Source organism: Hemicordylus capensis, chromosome 4, assembly GCF_027244095.1.
Source record: "Hemicordylus capensis ecotype Gifberg chromosome 4, rHemCap1.1.pri, whole genome shotgun sequence".
NCBI lineage: Eukaryota > Metazoa > Chordata > Lepidosauria > Squamata > Cordylidae > Hemicordylus > Hemicordylus capensis.
The window spans coordinates 107,634,490-107,658,857 of NC_069660.1; the positions used below are offsets into that span (position 1 = coordinate 107,634,490).

Sequence of the window (24,368 nt, forward strand, 5' to 3'; positions counted from 1 at the left end):
GCTCCCCTGTCCGTTTCATTATAGTCCAGGAGGCTGGAGTTTATTTTATATTTATTTCAAAAACTCAGGGCAGCATACATCCCACTCTATTTTATCTGTCCGATGACATAGGCGGAGAATGCCTGGTGAAAGGTCAAATGGTGAGTTTCATGCAGAATGGGAATTTGAACCTGGGTTTCCTAAATGGAAGTCCAACATTTTAACTACTTCCTGGCTCTCATGGTTCTTAGGCTACTACCCACCACGATCACCTAGAAGGGCCAATCAAAAAGGTTGCCCCTTAAGGTAGCCAATGCTGTACAGTATTGGTAGCCAACGCTGAATTTATTACGTTTCTATACTTCCTCATATGGTCTCATGGCAGTTTACAAAATGAAGTATTTTTTGAATACTTACGCTAGTAAGTATTACTAATTAAATTAAATATTGCTAATAAGTTTAGTTTAAATACAATTTACAATCCATTTTCTTTAGGCATTTGTGTTTTCATTATATTATTTGAAAGTTATGACTATATTTCAAATTTACATTTTTAAACACACCACAGGAAAGTGCTTCTGGAAAATACCATATGTACAATACATTTATATTCACAGAATGTCCTTATGGAAGACAGTTATAATTTATTTAAATTGAATGCGAAAGCAACTATGAATATACTTACTTTAGGACAAAGGTTCCCAACCTGTGGAACTCCAGATGTTGCTGATCTACAACTCCCATCACACCAGCTACAATAAGTTGTGACTGAGGATGATGGGAGTTGTAGTTCAGCAACATCTGGAGTACCACAGGTTGGGCACCCCTGTTCTAGAATATGCCTGGATTTACTTGGGATCTAAAATCCAAATTACTTTATGTCATCCTTGAATGTAAGTGGAGTCACAGCATTTTGACTATATTTAAGTTACTCATATAAGTTACTTCGAGTTTCTTCACACCCTGGTCTTCTCTGTGATTTATAAATCTGTGATTTATACACAAGTAAATACATACACTTACTCTTTGATTCACATGCTTTATTTACATACATCTACAGAGTTATATATTTTCATAGAACAAACCAGCATATTTTCATTCAAGGCAAATGAAACCATAATTTTCCCTTAGTCATCTCTAGCCTATCATTTGCTGAGTTTAAAAACTTGTTAGGTACAATACTTAGGAATACATAACACAAGGATAGCTAACTTTAACACGGAGCATCTAGCAAGTCTGATTTTCACAATTTAAGAGACAGACTTTCAAGAAGTCAGAGGCACAGTTTACAAGAGACTATTTGTTCTTGTGCAACCTATGCTATATTCAGCAAATAAAAATAAAACCAGATACTTAAGAGAAAGCCAAAAGAGGAAAGATTGCAGGACACTTCTTTCTGCAAAAAATATCAAAAGTATTTGTACAGCAAAAACATTCTGCCTTGTCCTGATCAGTCCAAAATAAAGTGATGTTCTTGAAGAGGAAAATATAAGACAAATTTTGCTCTGTTTTTCTTTGTGCAGTTTGCTTTACAAATCAAATATCCAACATGAAATCGATAATATGCAAGTAACTGAAGACATATCGCTTCTTTTCCAGAAGCACTATTCTCCCTTAGCATACTTACCTTAGGATGTCACTGAAGATGACACAATTTCTCCCAATTAAATGGAGCTTAAAAATGGTCAGCATTTTAAACATATATTGCTAGTAAAACAAATTTAATGAAGCATTTTAAGCCATAAATTTAAATTATTCCAAAAGATAATTTGCCATGATTTGCTGAATTATTCTTAAGAGTCATGGCATTCGCTGTAAGAATTATAAACCTTTTGGCAGTTTGAATTCAATTTTGTTTTTTCAAGTACATGAACCAATTTTAGTATTACATCCCACTTTGTAAAAGATTTCAGAAAGCTTGAAAGTAATTCTTGTCCAATTCTTAGTATTTTCTTTTAGTTTCATAACTACCAGTTGCTTAATTTTTGGCAGGATCCAACCTTCTTGTGCACACACCTGATGAGGAATATATCAATTTTCCCTCCTGGCACACACCACTTCTACCACACTGGAATGACTCAGGAATGTGCTTCAGGAACATATTTTCTGTTGGGGAGGGGGAGTGAGGCAAGGGTAGAGGAGTTGCTTGAAAAGCCATGGCATGCACAGACCACCACACACATTCCTTTGGAACCCAGCTTTTATATGTAGAGTTTGCAGTGGCTACACGGCTATTAGCTAGAGCCGGGAACTCATGAAACCGAAGTTAAATCTCCTGGAAGTTACCTCAAATTCTTCCTATGAAGGAACAACTCACAGATGCAGTACTCGGCTCAAAACTGTACAATTTTTTTTAATTTAGTTGCTGAATATTCAAACAGCAACATAAGGCATAAGGCTAAGATATTAGCTATGGCAAAAATAATTATCTTCATACTATAGGAGCTTTCAACAGTTAAGGTTGTTAGAAGATGGCTATAACGTAACTTCTTTGCAACTAAGACTTAACAGCTACAGCAGTGACCCATTTTCCTTGCAATGAAGAAGGGGGGAAAAAGGAAATCAGACCATCTTAGGAACAGAGTGTGTATGAAAATCAATTACATCAACATCCCTTAGAATGTCTTGCAGATGTGAAGACTAAATGGCTGGCTGGCATGGCATCAACCTATACTAAGATCTCTGTAAGCAGGATTTAATATACTAGAGTCTCAGCACGTAAAAGGAAAAATATTCCGTCAAATTAAAAAAGAGGGAGTGTGCTCCCCCCATCCACCCCAAGTATTTTTTATTTTTTTAAGTCATACCACTCACCTTTCTGGGATCAATTTATGGCTTAAAATATTTCATTACATTTTGTTTCATGAATTAAAATAGCTGCAGTTGTCCATTAAACATGCACCTCTACTAGCAGGATTTAGCACTTCTGACCAAGAAAGACACCAACTTCTTTAAAATGTCTCATGCACTGGACTATACTTTTGCTGAATTTTAATATATTATTTCTTTTTAGAACTTGTACGGGATCCAGAATGAGAAGATCCAGATGATGACCTGCGATTTCTGTAAGATATAAGTGGGAGAAAGCATGCAAACAAGTCAGTTTTAATTATCATGTTTTTCACAGTGTAAGAGTTTTTAAAAAGATGGGGAAGTATATGAACGGAATGTAATTATCTGGACTTCATCTCTGTATTAGAAGCGTAAAGAGTTCACCAAATATACAACTCTTGGTTGAGAATGCTGTCATTTGTAGATATCTAAAAAATACGGTGTCATGAATGCTTTAAAACTTTACTCTTTTCTCTGATGAGTATATTCATAGGAAATTGGGACATGATAAAGGCTAATATCTTATAAAAATATCTTTTAAAAAAGGATATACCTAGAAAGATTAAAATCTATAAAATCGAAGATGGCTACTTGCAAACACACAATATTGAAGCATTCACTTCTTTTTCTAGACCTAACATGTTCAACATTTAAAGAACAACCATTCTTATTCTACAGAAACCCAAACCTTTCAGGTGACCGTGATCTCGTTCGTCTTTTTTTGCGATCACCAGATGAAGATCTAGATCGGCTCCTCTTTCTGCTTCGCTCAGGGGAAGATGATGAACGAGAGCTCGAATAAGATCTTTTTCTTGGGGTTGAAGAACCCCTGACGGACCTGGAGCTGGATCTTTATTAAGAAATAAATTAAGACTTAATCCTAGTGTAAATAAGACCGGGGGGAAATTTACAATGCACATGAGATCCAAGAACATTCAATACAAATACAGACACATAAAATGGAATTCAGTTCATGAACAAATACTTACTGCTGTGCTAATAAAGACTTGGAATTACAGTTTTGAGTAGAGTATCTAAATCCATGGGAGTGTCTTGTGGTCAAATAATGCAACTTATAGAATGACCAGAGCTGACCATGTAATAACCACAAATGACAATTAAGAAGCCCTTACTGTTGTCTAATGGTCATCTCTATATACAAAATAAAAAAATAAAAAAGGAGGAAATGATTTTCTGTATGAAACCCATTAAGAGAAATGTTAGAGAATGAGATCTTTGAAAACACAATTTTGGTAAAGTCTCTAAAATGGCCTGATGGTCATGATCCTCCCTGCCACCTCACACAGACTCTCTCCTTCCCATCGCCCTCTCTCTCACACACCCCTCTATGTGGGGACAAGATTCTGCACCAATTGGCCTTAAAAAAAAAAAAAAAAGATAAGAGCCAGTGAGAAGCTTTACATTTACCACAGCAAAGATCTAAAAGTTATATCATCCTAAGTATTTATAAGGCTGAAAAGCATATAAGGCAGTAACATTTCAGATAAACTCATCTGGGGCAACCAGCTTTGCTGGAGGTGTGGGGAACTCCCCTCAAAAGGACAAGATGATCACTTTGTAGTTGAATAGTCTAAATACAGATATGGTAATTATCAGCTGTAATTTTAATTTGTGAGGTCAAAAGTCTTTTGATTTGGAAAAAGAACATACATCCCAAAATGACTATTTCTTTTATTACCAATCTCTTCTGCTTCTACCTCATTTTAAATAAGATGTGGCTGTTTTCCAAAAACAAAAAAAATCTGGAAGTTATAATCACTAATTGGGGGGAAAACGACAGTACTACAGCCTAATCACATATAAATTTATGCAAAAGCCAACCACACTGAGGACAACAGAACCTAACCCTCAGCTAAGTAAGCACAGGATCAAGGCTCTGTTTTTTCCAAATAATTCTGCAGAGAATGAAAAGTTGCCTCTATACCATCAGATCACAATTATGCAATAACAACTTGGCAAAATAATTCCAAGTCATAAACATTAGAATAATTCCAAGTCATACATGCAGCACAGGAACACTGTGAAGGACACAAAGTTCTATGGAAAACTACTATAGAAGTTACGGGGGGGACGGGACTTTTCCTATTACATTCTCTTCTCCACATAACCTGAAAGTGTATTTAAGATACTTTCATGGGCAATAAAAATATGGGGACATCTCACAAAAGTTTCAACAATTTCCGGGAGGTGGGGCAGGTGGATGGCTTACCTGTGATGTTGGCAGAAGCACCGTCTGTTGCCATAGCAGCCAGCTCATGCCAGCCCCTATTTTCCTTCATGGACTGCACTGAGGAATGATACCACATCATGGTGCAGCATAATTTCCTGGTGCATTCTGCGGGGGGGGGGGGGGTAGGCAGCTGGCATAAGCAGACTGCCAGGGAGACACACAGTGCTTATAGTGCTGCTGTTGCTGCCCACAGAGACTGTGACTGTTTCAACTCAAAAGGAAGATAAATGGCACTGTTGCTGCCACAAGCAAGCATCCCTAAAAATTATCAGAACTTTCATAGTCCATTCCCCTGAAAGTGATGCATTTAAAGTCCTGAATGTTTGGGCTGACCAAGTTTGATCCAACAGACTAGCACTACTACAAATAAATTGCAGCTGGGGATGAAGGGAGTTGTTGTTTAGCAATATTGGGAGTGCCACTGGTTGGAAACCCCTGTACTAAGCAAGTACAAATTTATGGTACAATTCTTTACTATGCCACAGGGCCAGAACCCCCTTTATGTCCTTGCCTGGTACACATGGAGGCAAGGCACCAGAGCCCAATTCTGACATTATGTTGTACTAGTGTACAGATGTATGAACTTTTGTACATGTTTTTGGGTGAATTACTGTACGTGCATTCAATTTAAAAGTGTTCAATTATATTTCAATTAAAATCGGTACAGGCCCCTCAAATGAATAGTACCAACAGGAAGTGTACTGCTGTACCTGTTTTCAACATACGTGAATAAGATCTGCACCTATGTACATTGTACACTCCTGAGAAGCACTGAACATGTGTGAGTAGGCCTAAGGGCAGTCTGGAATATGGAAAGTCTGTGCACCTCACATATTCCCCAGCCACCTCTCCCACTTTGCTCAAACAAGTTACGCGAGTTCCCAGTTAACACAGACCTAAACTAAAAGACCTCCAAGGATCTTTTCAACTCTAAATTCTGATATGACCTCCCATCCCCTGGTTTCTCCTGTGTATGCCAGGGAGAAAAAGAGAAACAGAGCTCTGTTAAGCCGTACAAGGAAAGACCATTCCCTTCACCTTGAGATATACTGGCTCAATATTGTGGCTAGTTCTTTTAGCTGCAATATATTCCCACAAGCTTCCTTAGGATAAAGCAAGGAAGACTCTTGGGAGAGTAATGCACTAAGTATACCAAATGGCACAGAACTAAATAATATAGCCTATTAGCCATCATTCTTGATTTTTTGAAAATCAATTTATTTAATTGAAAACTGTTTTATTTAACAATACTGGCTTATTTAGTAGAATTATTTCTTCAATGGGTATTGGGCAGATATGCATTCCAGACCTGTGAGAGCTTTGAATGTTTATAATGAAATAGTAATTTCTGATGCCCTTCTAGTCTCTCTGCTTCTGACAAGCAGAGAGGTTGCTACCTCATTCACCTTGATTTCGAACCACGAGATCTAGAACGTTCTCTTGAAGTGGAACGAGATCTTGACCTTGAACTGGAAGAGCTTCTTGACCTGAAACAACATGAAGCATTTTTTCCTTTTTTGGCAGTGAACAGACAAGAATGAAATAAAGCCTAATTTTAAGTGCAATTCATATTTGACGTTATCCACTTTAAGGCAGATCTGAGTATAGCATCTCAAAAAAACTGTCAGGATCCAAAGAGTTGTCTGTGCTAGCTTAGTAGAATTTCTGACGTTTTGTCTGCACAATAACACTCCCCTCTCTCACAATGCCATATCAAAAACTATTTTTGAAACACCCTGCAAGTTTCAAAAGCAGTTTGTCATCTGGTATTGGTTGAGCAGGGCTAGAGAAATAGTCTAAGCACTTTTTGGACGCAGAACTGGTTTCAGGGTTTATTGGATCCTAGCCAATGACAACACATCTAACATCTATCTAAAAGATTGATGTTATCAATGATACATTGCTATCATATGATACATTGTTATCCAATGTATATGATATGTTTTTAAATGCTGAGAATAATTTCAGTGCATAAAGTTCTATTCAAGTATTGGCTAGCATCCACTCGGAAAAAGGAGAGTTAACACAAGCATTTTTCATCTCACTAGTCCTTCTGTAGTTACTGAGGGACCCTTGGCAATGGCATGGAATGAGATGTTGGCTTCTGCCGAGGAAGGAGATCCATGGAAATGTCCTTCCTAGTAGCAGCAACTCCATTACCAAAAGGACTCTCTGCCACTGTTAAGGGTCTTCTGACCCTCAGAAATGGCTTTCTGGGTGGCCCTGAGAGCTCCAGAAAGGTGTGTGTGTGGGGTGGGGTGGGGGGGAGGAACCCTGTATGCACTAACTGACTTCCATTAGTACTTCTGTGGATGGTGGCCACTGTGTTTTGAATCTTACATTTAAAACAATTCAGTTCTAAAAGCAGGAAACAGATAATTTAAGTCATGTAAGAATATTAGAAGTTTACTTCAAATATTAGATTTGTGCTTCAAATGTGTGTTTCAAAAGCAAGCTTTAGATGAGATTTTGATATGCTAATGAATATTCAATTATTTTAAATATTATTTTCCATAAATAACAGAGTTTTAGATTCTTAGTAAAAACTTGTTGTATCTTTTGAACCAATACCAAATTCAATCTACATGTCAAGTACTAGCCAAGGGCTCAGAACAAACAAAACATTTAGCATTCTGTCCCCCATCCTCCCCTAAAAGTTTCAGAACGTATTTTTAAAATGACTATATAAATTTCAGAAAAACATTTTCAATGTATTAGTGGTCATGATAGAATCCTTTAGATTACACATTCAGGCATAGGAGAAGTTTGTTTCAGAAGTGGTAGGATGTTCTTTCAGGTACTATTTTAATTTTGGATGCAACTCCTAATTTTTCATGTGAATGCTCAAGCCCTTTTATGCACATGCTTTAAAGACTGATCAGAGGAGTCCAGCTGGGGTGAAATGTACGAAGAAAGGTTGGGACAAGGAGTCTAGTAAGCACACACGATCCACACACCTGGCTTCTATTAAAAGAAGATGTTCCTTTATACTGTTCCACATTAAATCAAGTATAAGATAATTCTACAATTTCACTTCCTGGTGGGAAACATTTATATTTCGTAGAGCATTATTGTTGCTTACAAAATAATTTATTCTCTGAAAATGTGTGTACTAGGAACTAGAACAAACATTAAAATTCTGTGTACAACTGAATTTGTGGTTTACAGAGCATCCAGAACCATAGGAACACCAACATAAACTGAAAATAATTGAAACTATATTTCCCCAAAGGTTCAGTATTTTAATATTAGTACAGAAGGTTTAAGATTTCAATATTCCGAGGATATTGTTCTGAGTAAAAGTGATAGTTGTATAAGATGATCTCTAGTGCATTAGGAGAATATAAAGCTGTACTATTCTAGGTTCTTTGTTAAGAGAAATGTTAATTACTAGCCAATCTAGTTTTGCTTTAAAGCAGATAAAAGTAAAATTATTGGAAAGAATGATGTGTGTTTTTAGTTTTCATACAGTACTCCCCATAAACTATGCACTACGGAAAATTGTTCAAAATAAGGAGATACTAGGGTTTCTGATGAAGCAAAAGAAAAAGAACAGCTATAAGCAAAAGTTAGGTGCATCAGCACAAAGGATTACCTGTATATTAGTAAACCTGAGCAGGATTCAGACATCTTATCATGACTAAGCACCACTGAAATAAATGAGACTTGACTAAAGTTGCATTAATGTCACTGGGCTACATGTTGAGCAGTCATCGCTTGACGTAAGGAAATGGCATCCCTGCACAGCAAGGCTACTCCAAGCTCAGTTGACATCTTATCAAGCAGCAACGTGTGCGTTTTTTGCAGATTCCCCTTGCCTATGTTAGTGCTTTATGCTGTCCAGAAATGTATCCCTGAAGATTAAATGGCCTTATTACTGGACAGCGGCAGCAGGGAGAATCAGCAAAAGAAAAGAAAGAAATGCTGCATCTTTGCCCATGCACACTTTGCTTCTCAACAAGATGTCAGCTGAGCTTGCCTCACTGCCTTACAGCAGAGGATGGATGCACACATGTGTGTGTGTCACTAAGACTTAGCCATGGTTAACAACCCTGTCATTCCCTTTCCAGATTCTAGATCCTCCAAAATTAAGAAGGGTTCAATTATGAAGCAGAATGAAGCGACCTTCAAATGCTAACACATTCATACCTCATTATTAGCAACTTCTTGGCAAAGATGCACTTATGACACACAGTCCATCAGATAAAATAGGATTAAAGTCACTAAGGAAGCATTAAAATCTATAGTCAAACCGGATCTCAAAGTAACATATATCCTCAAATGTATAACCAACACCTGAATTTTCTTGCTCAACTGCAATGTACCTGTCAGCTGGATATGTAAGATTAGATTAACTCAAACTGTGTTTAAAAAAAAAACCAATCACAAAAGAGATGTAAATAAAGAAAGTTAGATACTGACATTTTGTCTGGCGTTACCCTTGACCTGTACCCGTTTACCTGGACCTAGACCTTGAGCTTGAGTGGGAGGATGAGCGAGATGAAGATCGTGAATGAGTCGATGGAGACTTGGAACGGCTGCGCTGACTACTAGATTTCTTCTTCTTGGCAGAATCTTCTTCTTCACTAGCATCAAGATTATATTTTGAAAGATCAGCATCCTCTTCATCCTCATCCTGAAAAATATTAGTAGTTAGGCTGGCTGGGGCAGGGGGGAATTAAGCACATTTTGAGTTGAATTCATTTACATGTCCTGTCTCAAATGATCAGGGCAGGTCCTTGAAATCTCAACACAGATTCAAAAATAACGTAATATAGCACACTTAGATAATTCACTGAACACTTAACTTGATGCATTAACCATCAGTAAAATTTGATGACTCCAAACAGAGAGACCTGGGTTCAGATGCCTATTTAGCTGTGAGGTTGCATGGGAAAATCTTGGGCTAGTTATCTTTCACCTTAACCTACCCGACAGAGTTGTTGTGAAGATGAAATGGAATAAGCCCATGTACAGTATGCTAATCTTAGTTCCTTGGAAGAAGCACAGGATAGAAATATCATAAATGAACAAAAGAAACAACAGTATAAACATTGCAGTAATATTTCCTGAAAGAATATCAATTTCTCAAGACCAAGTTTTTCTTGTTCATTCATCCAAATCAGTTTGTTGTCAAAAATGAGTGAGCTAGATATTTAAGTTCACTATTTTGTGTATGCACATCAAATGTGTGTGCAGAACACAGAATTCCTTGAACATTGCCTTTATGTATTCAACATCAGACCACTATATCTGGTACTGCTTCCTTAGGCTACAGCACACTTCTATTTGTCAATTTGCTTTGTTGAACTATCAGTTTTCTACTACACCTAGTGGAAACTAGTAGCTACTTTATCCACAAAAGCATACAGTCCTTCCTCCTACTAAACAGCAAACTGTATGTTGAGCTAGATGTACAGTTATATTATCTTAGTTCTCAGATGAGAGCAATCTATTTAAGGAACCCCATTTTGCTTCAAGAAAGCAGAGATTCTGCTAGATTGCATCCTCGCTCATTAATTCTATGACATTTTAACAGTTGTCGTACAAAATGCCAGCTATATGGATTTAGCCAACAAGAAAACGATAGTATCAAGTCTGTTTTACCTCATCCAGTTTATATTTAGACAGATCTCCATCCTCATCCTCCTCTTCTTCCCCTTCAGATTCCTTATCTTCCACTTCCTTTAGGATTGATGCAGGACCAACAGGCTTTCCTCTATACTTTTTCTTTTTGCGACCAAACTAAAAAAATATGCATTGTATTTAATAATCAAATTGTTAGAACTTTGTGTTACATGCAGAGCCAATCACAATCAGTGGCCGACAACCAGATTAAATCACTTATGAGTAAAGTTGTGCCATCGAGTCGGTGTCAACTCCTAGCGACCACAGAGCCATGTGATTTTCTTTGGTGGAATACAGGAGGGGTTTACCATTGCCACGAGATGCCTTTCAGCATCTTCCTATATCACTGCTGCCCGATAGAGATATTTCCCATAGTCTGGGGAACATACTAGTGGAGATTCAAACCAACAATGCTCCCTAGGCAAGTTACTTCCCCACTGTGCCATTAGGTCTCATTTAAATCAATGGGACAAGTTAGTCATTACTAGTGGCTGATGGATTTTAACTGAATATTCCTGCATGAAGTCTTATTAGTCTTTCCCTATTTATTTATAACTACATTTAAATAAATCATGCAAGTTTATCACCTGGAATCAGAAAATTTAAAATGTAGATGAGTATCCAAAAAGCAACATGCTGCATGCATCAGATAAAAACTACCTGAGATTTATTACTTTTATTGCAGCTTTTCTTATTCTTAAGTTGACACTGGAAACCATTGCAAGTGGAAAAAATAAGGCCCGATTAAAAGTAGACAGACCTTTATGTATGCATAATTGTTTGTTAGATCCTTGCTCAAATTCTAAATGCAAGCTCTCCAATATTTATTTTACACCAAAGGTGTGCTAGACATATGCAACAAGTGTTACTCTTCAGCATGCATTTTGGACAGAGGCATCAGAGCCAATTCAATGTTATATTCTGCCACATTTTCTATTTTCAGGTTGTTGTTGTTGTTAATAATAATAATAATTCGATTTCTATACCGCCCTCCCAAAAATGGCTCAGGGCAGTTTACAAAGAGAAATAACAAACAAATAAGATGGCTCCCTGTCCCCAAAGGGCTCACATTCTAAAAAGAAACATAAGACACACACCAGCAACAGTCACTGGAGATACTGTGCTGGGGGTGGATAGGGCCAGTTACTTTCCCCCTGCTAAATAAAGAGAATCACCACGGTAAAAGGTGCATCTTTGCCCATTCAGTGCCTCTTTGCCACATGGTCTACCGGCATAATCAGTGAGCCAACAACTGATAGGGCAGTAACATCTGTGATTGTAAGGCACATTTTGGGCGATCCATAATTCCGGAAAGAATTTCAGCTCACACATTATATTGTTCAAGAAATAGTGAAAATGTAAAGTGCACGTTGACCTCGGTAACTTATGGAAGCACTTACAAATGCATGTATATAACTTATGTGCCCAGCAACACCTTTAATAAGACTCCTTACAAGCCTTGGGAAATGCCACCCTACGAAAACACTGAAGCTAAAGTTAGGTGCAAGCAAACTGAACCTGGAATCCTATAATGCACTTTTGTTTTTGCAACTTAATCCTCATTGGTATACAATCCAGTAGCAGTACGCCTTCCCTCAGCCAATGAACTCCTATTTTAGTAGGAGTTAAATTTCTTTACTTTTAGTAGGAGTTAAATTTAGTAGGAGTTAAAATTTCAAATTTAAAGAACTACTCTCATGCATTGGGCCCAAAGTAACAGCTACCCTTGTTTTCCCCACAGAATAGCTGTTGACAATTACTTGTTTCTAATGTACATCACACCTACCTCATCATATTCCCCATCAGACTCTTCACGTTCAATATATTCAACGTTTTCTCTTTCATTAAAGCCCCCACCATATCCTGCAAGGAATAGTTTCCAGGAATCAAAAGAAGTAAACTCAAAAATTCTAAGCAAAAGAGAAAGATAGAAGCTATTTTTCTATAGTCTGCTACAAGAAAACAAGAAATGCTTCTAAATATACAGGTTAATAAACATTTATGAAGCTTGTAATTACATCTGAAGAGAAACTTGGATATTGAAACTGTTCTGGTACCACACTTTATGAATTGGGTTAAGAAACTGCTTACTTTCAGCTTGGAAGCAAGCAAGCGGAACCTTACATTAAATTAGGGCTGCAAGCCACTAGAGTTTAATTCCGAGTCATATAGGCAATAATTATAATTACTGATAATTTTAAATAATTAAATAATTATAACTATAATTCAGAAAAGAATGTGTAAAAAACGTACCAGGATGAAAGGTTCAGTTTTATGGTGGGAAGGTGCTTCTATGGTAATGTATATGTGAGGTGAGCACACTGAAAACTTTTAGGCAAATAGCAGAATTTCTGACAACAGTTTTATACTGTGCTTTCTTAGGCTAATAAGGCAAAGTCTGTGTAGAATTTTCCTGAACACCAATAAAATAAGTTCAGCTATTTGTCAGCATCTCTCTGGATGTATTCAGTAATGCTTATTAAATTTAGTAGTGCCTGGGCAATAACTTTCAAATATGCAGCTGAAAGTTTCAGTTCTTAGAACAGGTCTCTCAATGAAATTAATCTCTGCTTTTCTAAAAGAAATCATAATTTGAATGTTGTGGTGTATAAAGAATCCCTGAACTGAAGCATTTTTTCAACAATACCGGGAATCCAGTTTTTGACATGGCTCAATGTCAAAAACAAATATGACATATTAGAAGAGCCCCATGATTACTGCAATTATTATTCACAGATACACTCAAAGCTCATTCCCAGTTCTACAGTAAATATTTCAGAAATCAGCAACATGCTCTATGTTTATGCACATCTCCTCCCCTCCTGCACTGAGCTGAGTGAAGCACTTCTTGATTTGATCAAGCCATAGCTTGCTGTTCTGTCAGAAGTGGCAAATGATGTTGAGTGAACTCTCCAAACTAGGATTAGAAACTACAATTTGATCATGATTCCGGGAGTTTCCTGTATTACCTGAAAATACATCCCCAAGGGTTGTGCGACCCTCAAGGGCATATTTTTGACTGATACAGAGCATTTCCCAAGCCAAACAAAGTCAAAGGGAAAGCACTTGGGCTCACACATGGGATGCTTTGCATCCTAGTCAAGTTAATGAGCGTACGTTTTTTAAAAAGACAATAATGAGATATGGAAAATAAATATCTGGTTAAGCAGTAACTGGTGATCAAAGTTACAAACCTGATATTGACAGAGCAATTCGTATCTTTGAAAGCAATGACCACCACACACTAGTTAAGACTACTATGCAACTATTTACAGCTTTGTTTGCTTTTTTCTCTCAGAAAGTAGAACATTTACTTTAACTTGGCCTCAACTTAAGTTTACAGCTTCAAAAGAGCAAAATTGCATGCACTATTTACTAGCAGTCCATACTGAGCAATGTATTGCAACTGCCAATTTCTCTCTCTCAGAATAAACAGAAGGAATATTTTGACTGTGGTTTAAGGGAGGGTCCAACGTACCTCCCCCACCCGCCCCTCCGATGACCAACAAATGCTGCTGGAGTGCGGCTCATGCTCCCAATCCGCACTGGTCCAAGTAGCATGAATCTCTGGAGACCAGGACAACACGTCCCAGCCTCCAGATATCCCATAATGCACCGCACAGCAAGTGTGGGGAGGCGCCCGTCTCTGAGTTTGCTCGAGCTGCAAGCAGCTTGAGCACACACACACGATCCTAGCGCTGGGGTTAAGAGTGAGCTTTTGCCCTTTACCTTGGCTAAAGGCTAGACTTCAAAGTGGAGATAGGTGGGCGGGCAGCACTGGGATCTGCGTGGATCCTGGTGCTGCACACAAGCAGCCTAACCCAGACTGGGCTGCCCTAGCTTAGATAGACTGCTTGTGAGAATAGCCTTAGTGTCTTCCTTCTCCAGAGTTGTATGTCAGCACACAGTGCAGTGATTTAGCCTATCAAAGACCTTGAGACAAAACCTTATCGTAACACATTTTCATTTGTTATGTTAGCAACACAAAGGGGCTGAGAACAAGGACAAGCATATTTTTCTATGTCCTCTGAACTGTAGTTGCTTCCTGAAGTGAGATGCCATCTGTTATGTGTTCCTCTAACATGGCCTATTCAGTTGTTCTAGGGACCTCAAAGCAGGTATGCAATCTTTCTGATTTCAGGTGCCTCTGTAAAAAGCAACTAGTTTGAGGATTGACCGATGATCTCAAAAACCTTATTCCCAATTGCCCAGTTACACAGAGAAGAGGTTGAAACAAAATACTGAATGTAGAACCTTGGATCAGAAGCCGGAGGTTCCCAACTCCTGTCTTAGAATCTCTTCATAACTTTTCTGCAGAAGGTGTTAACATAAGGAAACACAGTTGTATACACAGTACACATAAAGCATGCTTATATAAAATAACCAAATCATTACCTGTCCTTTCCTCAAGTTTGGCATATTTTGGAGTGTTGCACATATTACATTCTGATCTTCTGGCCCAATTAACGTTGCCACATCTTTGAAGGGAAGGACAGAGGGGGAAATGGTTAACCGTTGAAATATAGGAACCCGTTTTGGTTCAAATTAAGATGACTTAAGAATTAGCCAATACTTGAAAACTAAAGAAATTTAATTACATCTGTTTTTAGGCCTGAATCGGACCATGCTGCCTCCTGAGTTTCGTAATGCCACCTCCCTTCTTTCCTTTAAGAAGCTTTTGAAAACTTATTTATTTTGCCAGGCTTTTATTTAGTGAGTGTTTCCCTTTTTTTCCTTGTGTTCATCATTTCAATTTATGTAAACTACCTTGAGTCTATGGAAGTCAGGCAATCAATAAATTTGCTAAATAAATAAAATATATTTAAGAAAGCACTTAACTGGAAACAGTGATTGCTTTCTAACATATATACTGTGCAGATTCTTTTTGAAAAGAACTAAAATTGAATATAGAATCGAATGCAGTAACAGAGCAAAGTGAAGAGGCACCTGCTGGAGCGAGGCAGGGTGAAAGACTGAAAGCTGAGGGGATTGCCCCTCCCTCCTGGAAGGAGGAAAAGCTCTCTGATTGGACCTGTCTCAGAGCAGGAGGTCGTGGCAACCCATAATACTCTCAGATGCAATCCTCTTCTGAGGGAGAATCTGGACAGCATAAGCAGTAACTTTACTTTAATACAATCGTTATTGGAACTAAATGTGGGCAAAGTACAAAGAAAAGCATATGAAACCTCATGCTTCAAGCCAGGAAGCAATTAATTCCACACAAACACACTATTTTTTCCAAGTCAAGCATGATGGTGAATAAAACTATTCTTAAACCAGGTACAGATTTTAGCATGATGATTCATGTTCCCGGATTATGTCTGTGGCCTACATCCAGATTAGCACTGTGCTCTTAATGCTTCTATGCAAGGACACAGAAGAGTGATAGTGTGCAAAGAAAAGAATGTCTGCTTCAGACTAGTTCTTGTGTTAGTGGAAGATACCGACACATTGCACAAGGCCTTGAAGGTGGTCTTCTACAGGACTTTGTGCAATATCATGGAGCACAGCTTCACAATCTTAAGTGCATGCAAAGTCTCTCATTGTGCAAGCACAACACTAGTCTGGATTTCAGTCAAAGTCATGCTTGCTACCACAACACCAGCTCTCCTCTCCTCATAGGAGGCACAGTTAGCACATTTGTTGCCTGGTAAGAATGCATGCTGCTTTCTGCTACATATGCTCTACTTATATAGGTCAAACTAAAGACGGACATCATAAGTCTCCAGTGCTTTTCCTTCCAAAGGCAATGAAACTCTGGGTAGGTGGAGCTTCTCACCATCAGGCAAGTGCAGAGCACACAACATATTCCATATAAACAAACAGTTACTCCTATGATACTAGAGCTTCAATTGCAACATACGTTTTACACTGCCAATCATTAGCACTGAAGAGACCACGACTCTTTTCAGCAAGTGTCTTCCCTATCTCAGTGCCTCCAGCTTTCATCATCTTGGCCTCTGTGGTTTTCTCTGAAAGCAAAATCAATAGTAGCATGCTTTAAATAATCTCTTACAAATTTTAACATTTGTTCTCAAAATAAGCTTAATTTCTATAATCACCTCGACCACAACGGTTACAGCTGGTTCTTCTAGCAAAGTTAACATTTCCACACCTGCAAAACAAAGGAATCAATTGAAAATCTATTTGTTGGCAGCCTGAACCTAGACATGTTTAGTTAGAAATCCCACTGAATTCAATGAGACCTATTCCCATTAAGTATGTTTAGGACTGCAGTCTTAATTTTTAAGAACCCCTCAAACTGCACAGCTAGATTCATATTCAAGGAATAGATGCCACTTGCATCCCACTAACTTTCACTGCATGTTCTTCTTCTATGAAAAAAAAAAAGGAACACTGTGGCCCGAGTCAGTCTATCCAAACCACATGGCTTGTTAGACTGTGAATGAGCCAGCAAATCCATTTGCCCAGCAGAACCAAACACTTCCTTGTTTCTTAAATCAAACTTTCCCCTGAGCCACAAAACTGTGGTTTAAGAAACTCCAACCAATCAAGATATTGGGGTCATTTAAACCGTAGTTCCAAGATTTGGATGTTGAGGGAAAATATGAAGTATCTAATTCTGCTGCATGTGTTTGGATGGGGTGTGGAGTAGGGCACAAACAGGCTTTATAGATTGTCTGAACCAAGCCACTATTGTCAATAACCTGGTATGTCAAATAACCCTTTGAAACTGCTGTGTAAATGTATACCTAAACAATACAATTACTGAAGTAAAAATTGTGTTCTTGTAGCAGGTGTAGCTGATCACATTCCTCAAATAAAGACCAAAGCAATGTTCCCCCTGCAAAAAAATCTTATTTCAAGAAAGCTTTTAACACCAGTGTGTTTCAGATGATCACTGACTTCTGTGAATAAGCAGTTGTATGAACTACTTCACCACTTCTGCGTCGTTCATACAATTCTAAAGTTTTTTTAATTAAATACTATCTTAAAGACTGCAGCTTTTATTGATTTTTAAAAAATTATTATATGTGCATAAGCGAAATTTACAGTCAACATTGTTTAAAACTGCTCCCTAATGAAAATCAAGATAATCAAATTACTGCTGCTGCAGTTAACAGCACCTTAATTTGCTCTGCTGATTAAAGCCATCAGCTCAGTTTCGTTAAAAAGATGGTCCAAAGCACCCACAGACCACCAGAGACCTCCCTCATTCCGAACATCGCTGCTCTGCTCCCCAAGGCACTCCGCACCCTGTAAAGTTTCAGACAAGCCTCTCCAAACGGCACAAGTCCGCAGCATAGTGATGAGTGAGCAGCTTCAGCTTAAAAATACAAAATATATAAGACGCGCCGAGAGGGGAGTTCGGACTGCAGCACAAGTACGGAGCGGCCAGAAGCAACACGCGTGACCATTTTGCGGGGCGGTTTCAAAGACGGTGACCCGCAAGAGAGGGCTGCTGACTCTTTGCAGGCTGTGGAGAAAGGAGGAAGAGGGAGAAGCGGGCCCAACTATAAAGGGCCGCGCCTGTCTCTCCCGCGGCCGAAAGGATCGGCTGCCATGTCACAAAGAACCACCTCCACGTAGACTAGGAAGTGGGAGCGGCGCAGGAGGACGACAGAGAGGAGGGCCCGACCCCCCTTCGCCCAGCCAAATAAGGCGGGAGAGAAGGAGGAAGGTGCCGCCCAGCCCCCGTGTAGCGGGGCCTTCCCTTCTCCACCGCTCTCTTCTGCGGGGAGCCCGGCGCCGCCCGCTCATCCTTTGCCCCGCTCTGGCGCCACTCGGGCCAAGGCCTCGTTCACCACCAGCCACGGACGGACGTCCCCGAGGCAGCCCGCTCGCCCGCCCGCCTCCTCCACTCACTTCTTGTCCGGACAGATCCAGTCCCCATCGCTGACACGGAAATTCTTTGTCGACATCTCAGTCGCTGGGAAGGGCCCGAACCCTCCTTTCTGCTCAGCTCTCAGGGCTGACACGGACCAAGCCGGAGGCGAAGACGACACACGCAGCAGCGGCGGCGACTCGGCCTCGGTGGCGCCAGGGGAGGACCTCAAGGGTCTTACGCCTGGGCGGTCTGCCTTTTCAGGCGCCTGTTCGGCCGGCCGTCGCTCCCAGGACGCACCCTTCCCCTCGCAAGAGCTCATCTCTCGCGGTTCTTCACCTCGCTTAGCGGGGATGTCTCTTGACAACACATTCGTGAGAAAGTAGAGAGCGAACAGTCAGGCATTGAAATGGACAGCCCTGCCAACGGCGGCGGCAAAGAGGCGAGGCGCGGAGAGCGACCCCTAGCGCGTGGAGGTCCTTACGGCGTTCGCTTGGAGGATAGAAGGGCAAACGAGACCTTGGAGAAGGCATGCTGTATCGGTGGGCGATCACCAGCATTGAAAGGAAAACCCATTTTCTCGCCCTCCTTTTTTCTTCTCTCTCTCTCTCGGCTGAGGTTGATTACGGTTAGGCGATTGGATGTTTCTGGCTAAAAAGAACAAAGCCGTGCCAACCCCTAACGCCTGCTGTGGGTCCTCCTGCCTTTCTATTTTTCCAAATAATAAAATTATACCCCCAGTTCCTGCTTTCAAGCCTCTCCCCATTCCTTACAGAAATGTCTGGGGCAATGTGCCTTTCCCCCTGTTTTTTCGGCTTAGTATTTTCTATATATCCTGTTGTAGGCAAGATCCAGACTAAGTTAGCCAGCTTGGAAGGGTGGTATAAAAATCGAATAAATAAAATAAAAAAATAATAAATGATGAATCCCCTGAAAATAATGAGACTTAAGTTAGTCACGACTAACTTGTTTCATGGATTTCAATGTTGCTTAGTCATGACTATCAGCTGCAGTTGCTTAGTCATGACTATCAGCGGGGAAGCAGCTTGCCCAGGGAGCAAGTTAGTTTGAATCCCCACCAGTGTGCTTCCCAGACTGTGCCTAGTAAATATATATTTGTAGTCACAGATATCGGACAGCAGCGATACAGGAAGGTGCTGGAGGCGGATGCTCACTTCAGTGACAATGGCAAAGGCATCATCTCAGACTGCATGGGAGGAAGGCAATGGTAAATCACTCCTGTATTCTACCAAGAAAACCACATGGCTCTGTGGTTGCCAGGAGTCAACACTGGCTCAACGGCACAGTCTTAATCTAGTCATGATTAAATCTGGTTCCTTCATTCCTCTGCAGGCTGACCATGGGGTGGGTTTCTGTGCTGCTGCAAAGAACTCCAGAAATCTACCATCTGAAGATCTGCTGGATCTACCATCTAGCATGGTAGAGCTAACCTGGTACAACAAATCTTGTGGCAACTTAAAGACCAACAAATGTATTGTCGTATAAACTTTGGACTACAGTGTACTTCATCAGATGCATGCAGTGTTATTCAAAAAAGGAAAAACAAAACAATGTAATGGAGTCAAATGGCCACAGGTAGTATGTGAAGATCTAAGCACAGTAACCATTCACAACTGCAGTAACGTAATAATAAAATCTTCCTTGCTAATTTAATACCTTTGAAGTGACAGAAAAGTGACATTTTCTTGATGCAATCCCAAAGAAATAGAATCAAGCCTCATTATTAGTTTTAATTCCCCAGCTTCAATCTGGAACCTTCCTTTTAAGTTTCTTTGTTGAAGAATGCTGACTTGCAGATCAGCAGCAAAGTAACCTGGTAGACTCACTGGCTTCTGAACAGTATATTACATTTTAAAAAAACAAAACATTTTTACATTTTATATCCCGCTCTTTCTCCAAGGAGCCCAGTTTCTCCTCACAACAACCCTGTGAAGCAGGTTAGGCTGAGAGAGAAGTGACTGGCCCAGAGTCACCCAGCAAGTATTTGGCTGAATGGGGATTTGAACTTGGGTCTTCCCAGTCCTAGTCCAGCACTCTAACCACTACACCACGCTGGCTCATTTGTTAATGTCAGATTTGTGCAATTTGTGTAGAGACTGATCTGTTTGTTCCATGGGACAACAGAAGGGTATTGTTTGCAAGTGCTAACATATATTTCATTGGAGGGTGAACAGGTGAATTAGTTTCTTATGTTGTCTGATACCATTAGTACCTGTAATAGTGTTGTTTTGGTGAGGTGGATATATATGGGACCTAGTAATGTCAGCCACACAAGCCTGGTATCCCTTGGACCTGATTTTTCTTTTAAAAACAAATTTTTAGTCCCTCCTAACTGGTCTCTAATGCAAGATATCAGTGTTTCCCTCATTTTATTGTGCACTGAACAAATATATGCAAGTCAAGTTCAAAGTATGAATCCGTGGCACTCTGAAAACAAGTTGCAGCTATCATCACATCATTGTGTGAGGGACCTTCCACAACTTTGAGTGTGAAATGGGTGGGGGGAAGATCCCCATGCCTTTGCATTTCTATATAGCTGAAAGCCAGACTCACCCTATGCTGATGCGTAAGAGTTTTTCATTGCATTAAAGAGGGTGATTTTCTGAGATCTTGAGGCTCTCCACACAATAGAGCCAAAGGGGGTTTGGCAGGGAGAGTGGGCTTGGACCACTCTCTCTGCACACAAGCACTCCACCCTCCCTGGGGGGCCGGATTGACTGTCCACATGATTACTGGCTCTGTCCCAGAGCCGGTAGGGGCAGCGGGGATTGGGAGCTGCCCAGCCCCTGGAAGTCCCAGGATGCCCCGCACAAGTGCGTGGGGCATTCTGGGGAGTCCCCTGATGTGGGAGGCTTCTTGTTGCCTCCTGGTATCTTCTCTTGAGTCTTCTCTTGAGTCTTGTGTTGACTCTTCTTGTGAGTCAACGCAGAGCTGCACTGCAGCAATTCACAATCAGGAACACGGGATTAGTGGAGTGTTCGCTCCGCTAATTTCATTTTAGAGGAGGGGGAATTAAGCGGGCTAGCCACTGGGCTCGCCCATGAGTCTGGTGGTTCTCATAACCACTGGAAAGCGGGCTGGGCTCCCTTAATCTGCTTTCCGGTGGTTGTGAGAATAGCCTCCTCATGTTCTCTCTTCAGCCATCTTGTGGACAATATCCCTAATTCTGGGAGACTGGGGCAATTCCCTCACACGTCTGAAGGCTATTCACCTACGTGGCTATATGCCCCTCCCCCCCCCCCAGTTAAACAAGGAACCCCGTTTTTTGGATTGTGAGTCGCCACAGTGCAGCTCCACGCCGCAGCGGCTCGTGAGGAGACCCCCGACTGGGAGGCTGCAACAAGCCGCCCAGCATCAGCGGTTTCCCCAGAAGGGCCCGCACACTTGTGCAGGGCATGCTGGACTTCCGGGGGCGGGCAGCCCCCGATCCTCACCACCCCTTCTGGCTCCGTGATGGAGCCGGTAATCGTGTGGGTGGTCAATCCAGCTGCCCAGGGACAGCTCGGCAATTGTCTGCAGGGTGGGGTAAGTTAACTCGCTCTTCCTGCAGACCCGCCCAAAGCTCTTCTCACTGATCGTGAGAAGAGCTGCACAGAGTCTGTGCCTCCCAAAATTGTGGAGATTGCTGAAAATTGCCCTCCCCACCGCCCTTGCACAATGGAAAACCCCGGATGTTAGGGTCTGTCTGGATGTTAGCTGGTGTTTCTGTTTTCTTGGCAAATGTTAGAGGGTATTCAGACTAGTGTCCCAAAAGACTAAAACAGCTTTAAACCTATGCAGACTTACCTGGCTGGGGTAAGCCCTACTGAACACAGTGGGACTTACTTCTGGTCAAACATACATGGGACTGCATTCTTAGTTTTTAACCTACTCTTTTCTGTTCTCTCTGATTTTCATTTTAGTAACTTCTATTATTTCTGTGTTTTGCAAGGCCGTTGTGGAGGAAAACCTAGATTACCCCCCCCTTTGGTTGGTCCAAGGTAAATTTTCTTTCATGTGTTTTTATTTATAGCCCATTACAGTGTTGCTTTTAGTGTTTTTATTCACCTTTGCTTGCCTGTTGTAAACAAATGTCGCAATAAACGTCGCTGAAGGAGGGTATTGTGCACCTGGAGTCTAGCTGAAGGGATGTTATTCACTACCTTCTACTTTCTGGAACACAAAGCAAAGTGACAGAATTGCAATTATTTATTATCAGCTATATAATCTAACCAGAGATTACTTTAAAAAAAAAAAAGTATTATGAATGGCTTATTTGGCTTTTTCTGACAAATGAAAGAACTGTACAAAGTTGCCAGTTTAGGCAGCTGGCCTAGTAATCGCAAAGGTGTTTTTTGTGGTTTTTTTAAATCATAATAATCCTTGTTTTGCTATATATCCAAGGAGAGTTGAAAATACTGAGTGCATGTTTTGCTTCCAAGGTATATAACATAGTTATATACCTTAGAAGCAGGGATAGAATATGTGAGCCAAAACAGCTATGGAGTTGCTACTATACAGATTGTATGATCATAGAATTGGTTCTCTCTTATAATTATATAAACTCTGATCATACAGTTGTAGCTCTTAATGAAGGCTCATACATACGGAAGTTCTCCACCTGTGTTGTGGCTTCCAGTTACAACAGCCTGGTTAAGGCAATAGCTGGTGGCATATCTTTCTAGCCCTTGCTTTTGTTAGGAACAGAACCTCCATCGCTCATACACTTTTGCAGTAGTACTTTGCTTTTTCATAGTAGAGAAAACATTGCCATTCTAGATGTTTCCTTTCTCTGTTTTTGTCTTTCCAGCCCTGGGCAAGAGTTGTCTGCAAAATGTGTGCTCTTCAGAGAAATTTGTCATAACATTTGGAGTGTTACCCGGTCCACAATAACAAGAGTTTAAATGCCATGTTATGTTGTGCAAGTGGGCAGCAACAGTGAGTTCTGATAACTTTTAGAATATGTTGGAAGGCACAGTTGCTGCAAAAGGGTTTTCAGCAGAAGCTCATACTGCTGCAGTCTGATCACTGGACTGACAGAAAGCACCAAAAGAAGAGCTGGTTTTAGGACCGTAATGCTGGATTCCTTGTGGAAACTTGAATCAATCTGTTGATTAAATCTGAAACTGTACATGGAATCACAGAGCTACAGAAATTGCTGTGAGAAAGTTTGATGCCATTTTAATGCTGTGGTGTTGATAGCCCTCATGTGGTCAACAAGTATCTTCATTTAAAAACAAAACAAAACAAATTATATCCCTCTTTTTCTCCAAGGAGCTCAGTGTGGTGTACGTGGTTATGTTTATCCTCACAACAACTCTGTAAAGTAGGTTAGGCTGAGAGATACATGACTGGCCCAGAATCAGCCAGTGAGTTTCATGGTTGAATGGGGATTCGAACTGAGGTCTTCCCGGTCCTAGTCCAACACTCTAACCACTATTATATGCTGGCTCTCCTCATATCACTGACTCCTTCATACCACTGACTAACATGTATTGTTAATCAGCACAGTACTGTTACATGTATTCTGGAAAATATCATTAGATCTCTGCCATGCTTGCTTCTACTTCCCTCTAGTTATGCTGTTGAGTACTGTTTGTTTGAAAACTCGCATGTTTTCAGGACACTAAGGGATAATTGAGATATAGATTGACCTGACAAAATGTAGAGCATTTCTGGTCTTGTCTAGCCTATGGTCCTGGAATGATAGGTAAAAATTTCCTTAGTAGCAAAACCACCTTGAAATGGAGTCTATGCCTCAATTGGAGTCTATGCCTGAACAGTCACTAGAATACCCCAAGAGAAATAGTTGTTACTGCCATGGGGTTAACAGACTTGTCCCCTTTGCTAAGGAGAGTCTGCCCTGGCTGCATATGAATGGGAGACTACATG

General features: G+C 40.4%; 1 protein-coding gene and 1 long non-coding RNA gene across 5 annotated transcripts; one reads left to right on the plus strand and one right to left on the minus strand.

The window, feature by feature from the left end:
• Positions 1-1,004: 1,004 nt before the first annotated feature.
• Positions 1,005-18,814, minus strand: ZRANB2 (zinc finger RANBP2-type containing 2). The gene is made up of 10 exons (XM_053244087.1): positions 18,518-18,814; positions 16,753-16,805; positions 16,554-16,662; positions 15,086-15,168; positions 12,477-12,553; positions 10,670-10,807; positions 9,523-9,698; positions 6,469-6,549; positions 3,500-3,661; positions 1,005-3,042 (listed from the first exon to the last, which is right to left on the minus strand). Exons 1-10 carry the CDS (start codon positions 18,796-18,798, stop codon positions 2,979-2,981), a joined length of 1,224 nt encoding a protein of 407 aa, XP_053100062.1. The 5' UTR covers positions 18,799-18,814; the 3' UTR covers positions 1,005-2,978.
• Positions 18,764-23,752, plus strand: LOC128322578 (uncharacterized). Of its 4 annotated transcripts, none has more exons than XR_008305782.1 (5): positions 18,764-19,166; positions 19,599-19,704; positions 19,830-20,072; positions 22,400-22,477; positions 23,287-23,752. It is a non-coding gene; the product is annotated as an uncharacterized LOC128322578 (long non-coding RNA). The 4 variants fall into 4 exon arrangements; XR_008305785.1 differs by having other exon boundaries at positions 22,429-22,477; XR_008305784.1 differs by having other exon boundaries at positions 19,830-19,930.
• The last annotated feature ends 616 nt before the right edge of the window (positions 23,753-24,368 follow it).

What these genes read in the sequence shown, in the direction of transcription:
- ZRANB2 (XM_053244087.1), bottom strand. Translation starts at nt 18,798, where the DNA reads ATGAGCTCTTGCGAGGGGAAGGGTGCGTCCTGGGAGCGACGGCCGGCC. An exon ending in AATGATTGGCAGTGTAAAAC is followed by an intron (nt 15,169 to 16,553) that starts GTATGTTGCAAT and finishes TTCCCTTCAAAG; the next exon opens with ATGTGGCAACGTTAATTGGG. An exon ending in AGCTCAAGGTCTAGGTCCAG is followed by an intron (nt 6,550 to 9,522) that starts GTAAACGGGTAC and finishes ATGTTGTTTCAG; the next exon opens with GTCAAGAAGCTCTTCCAGTT.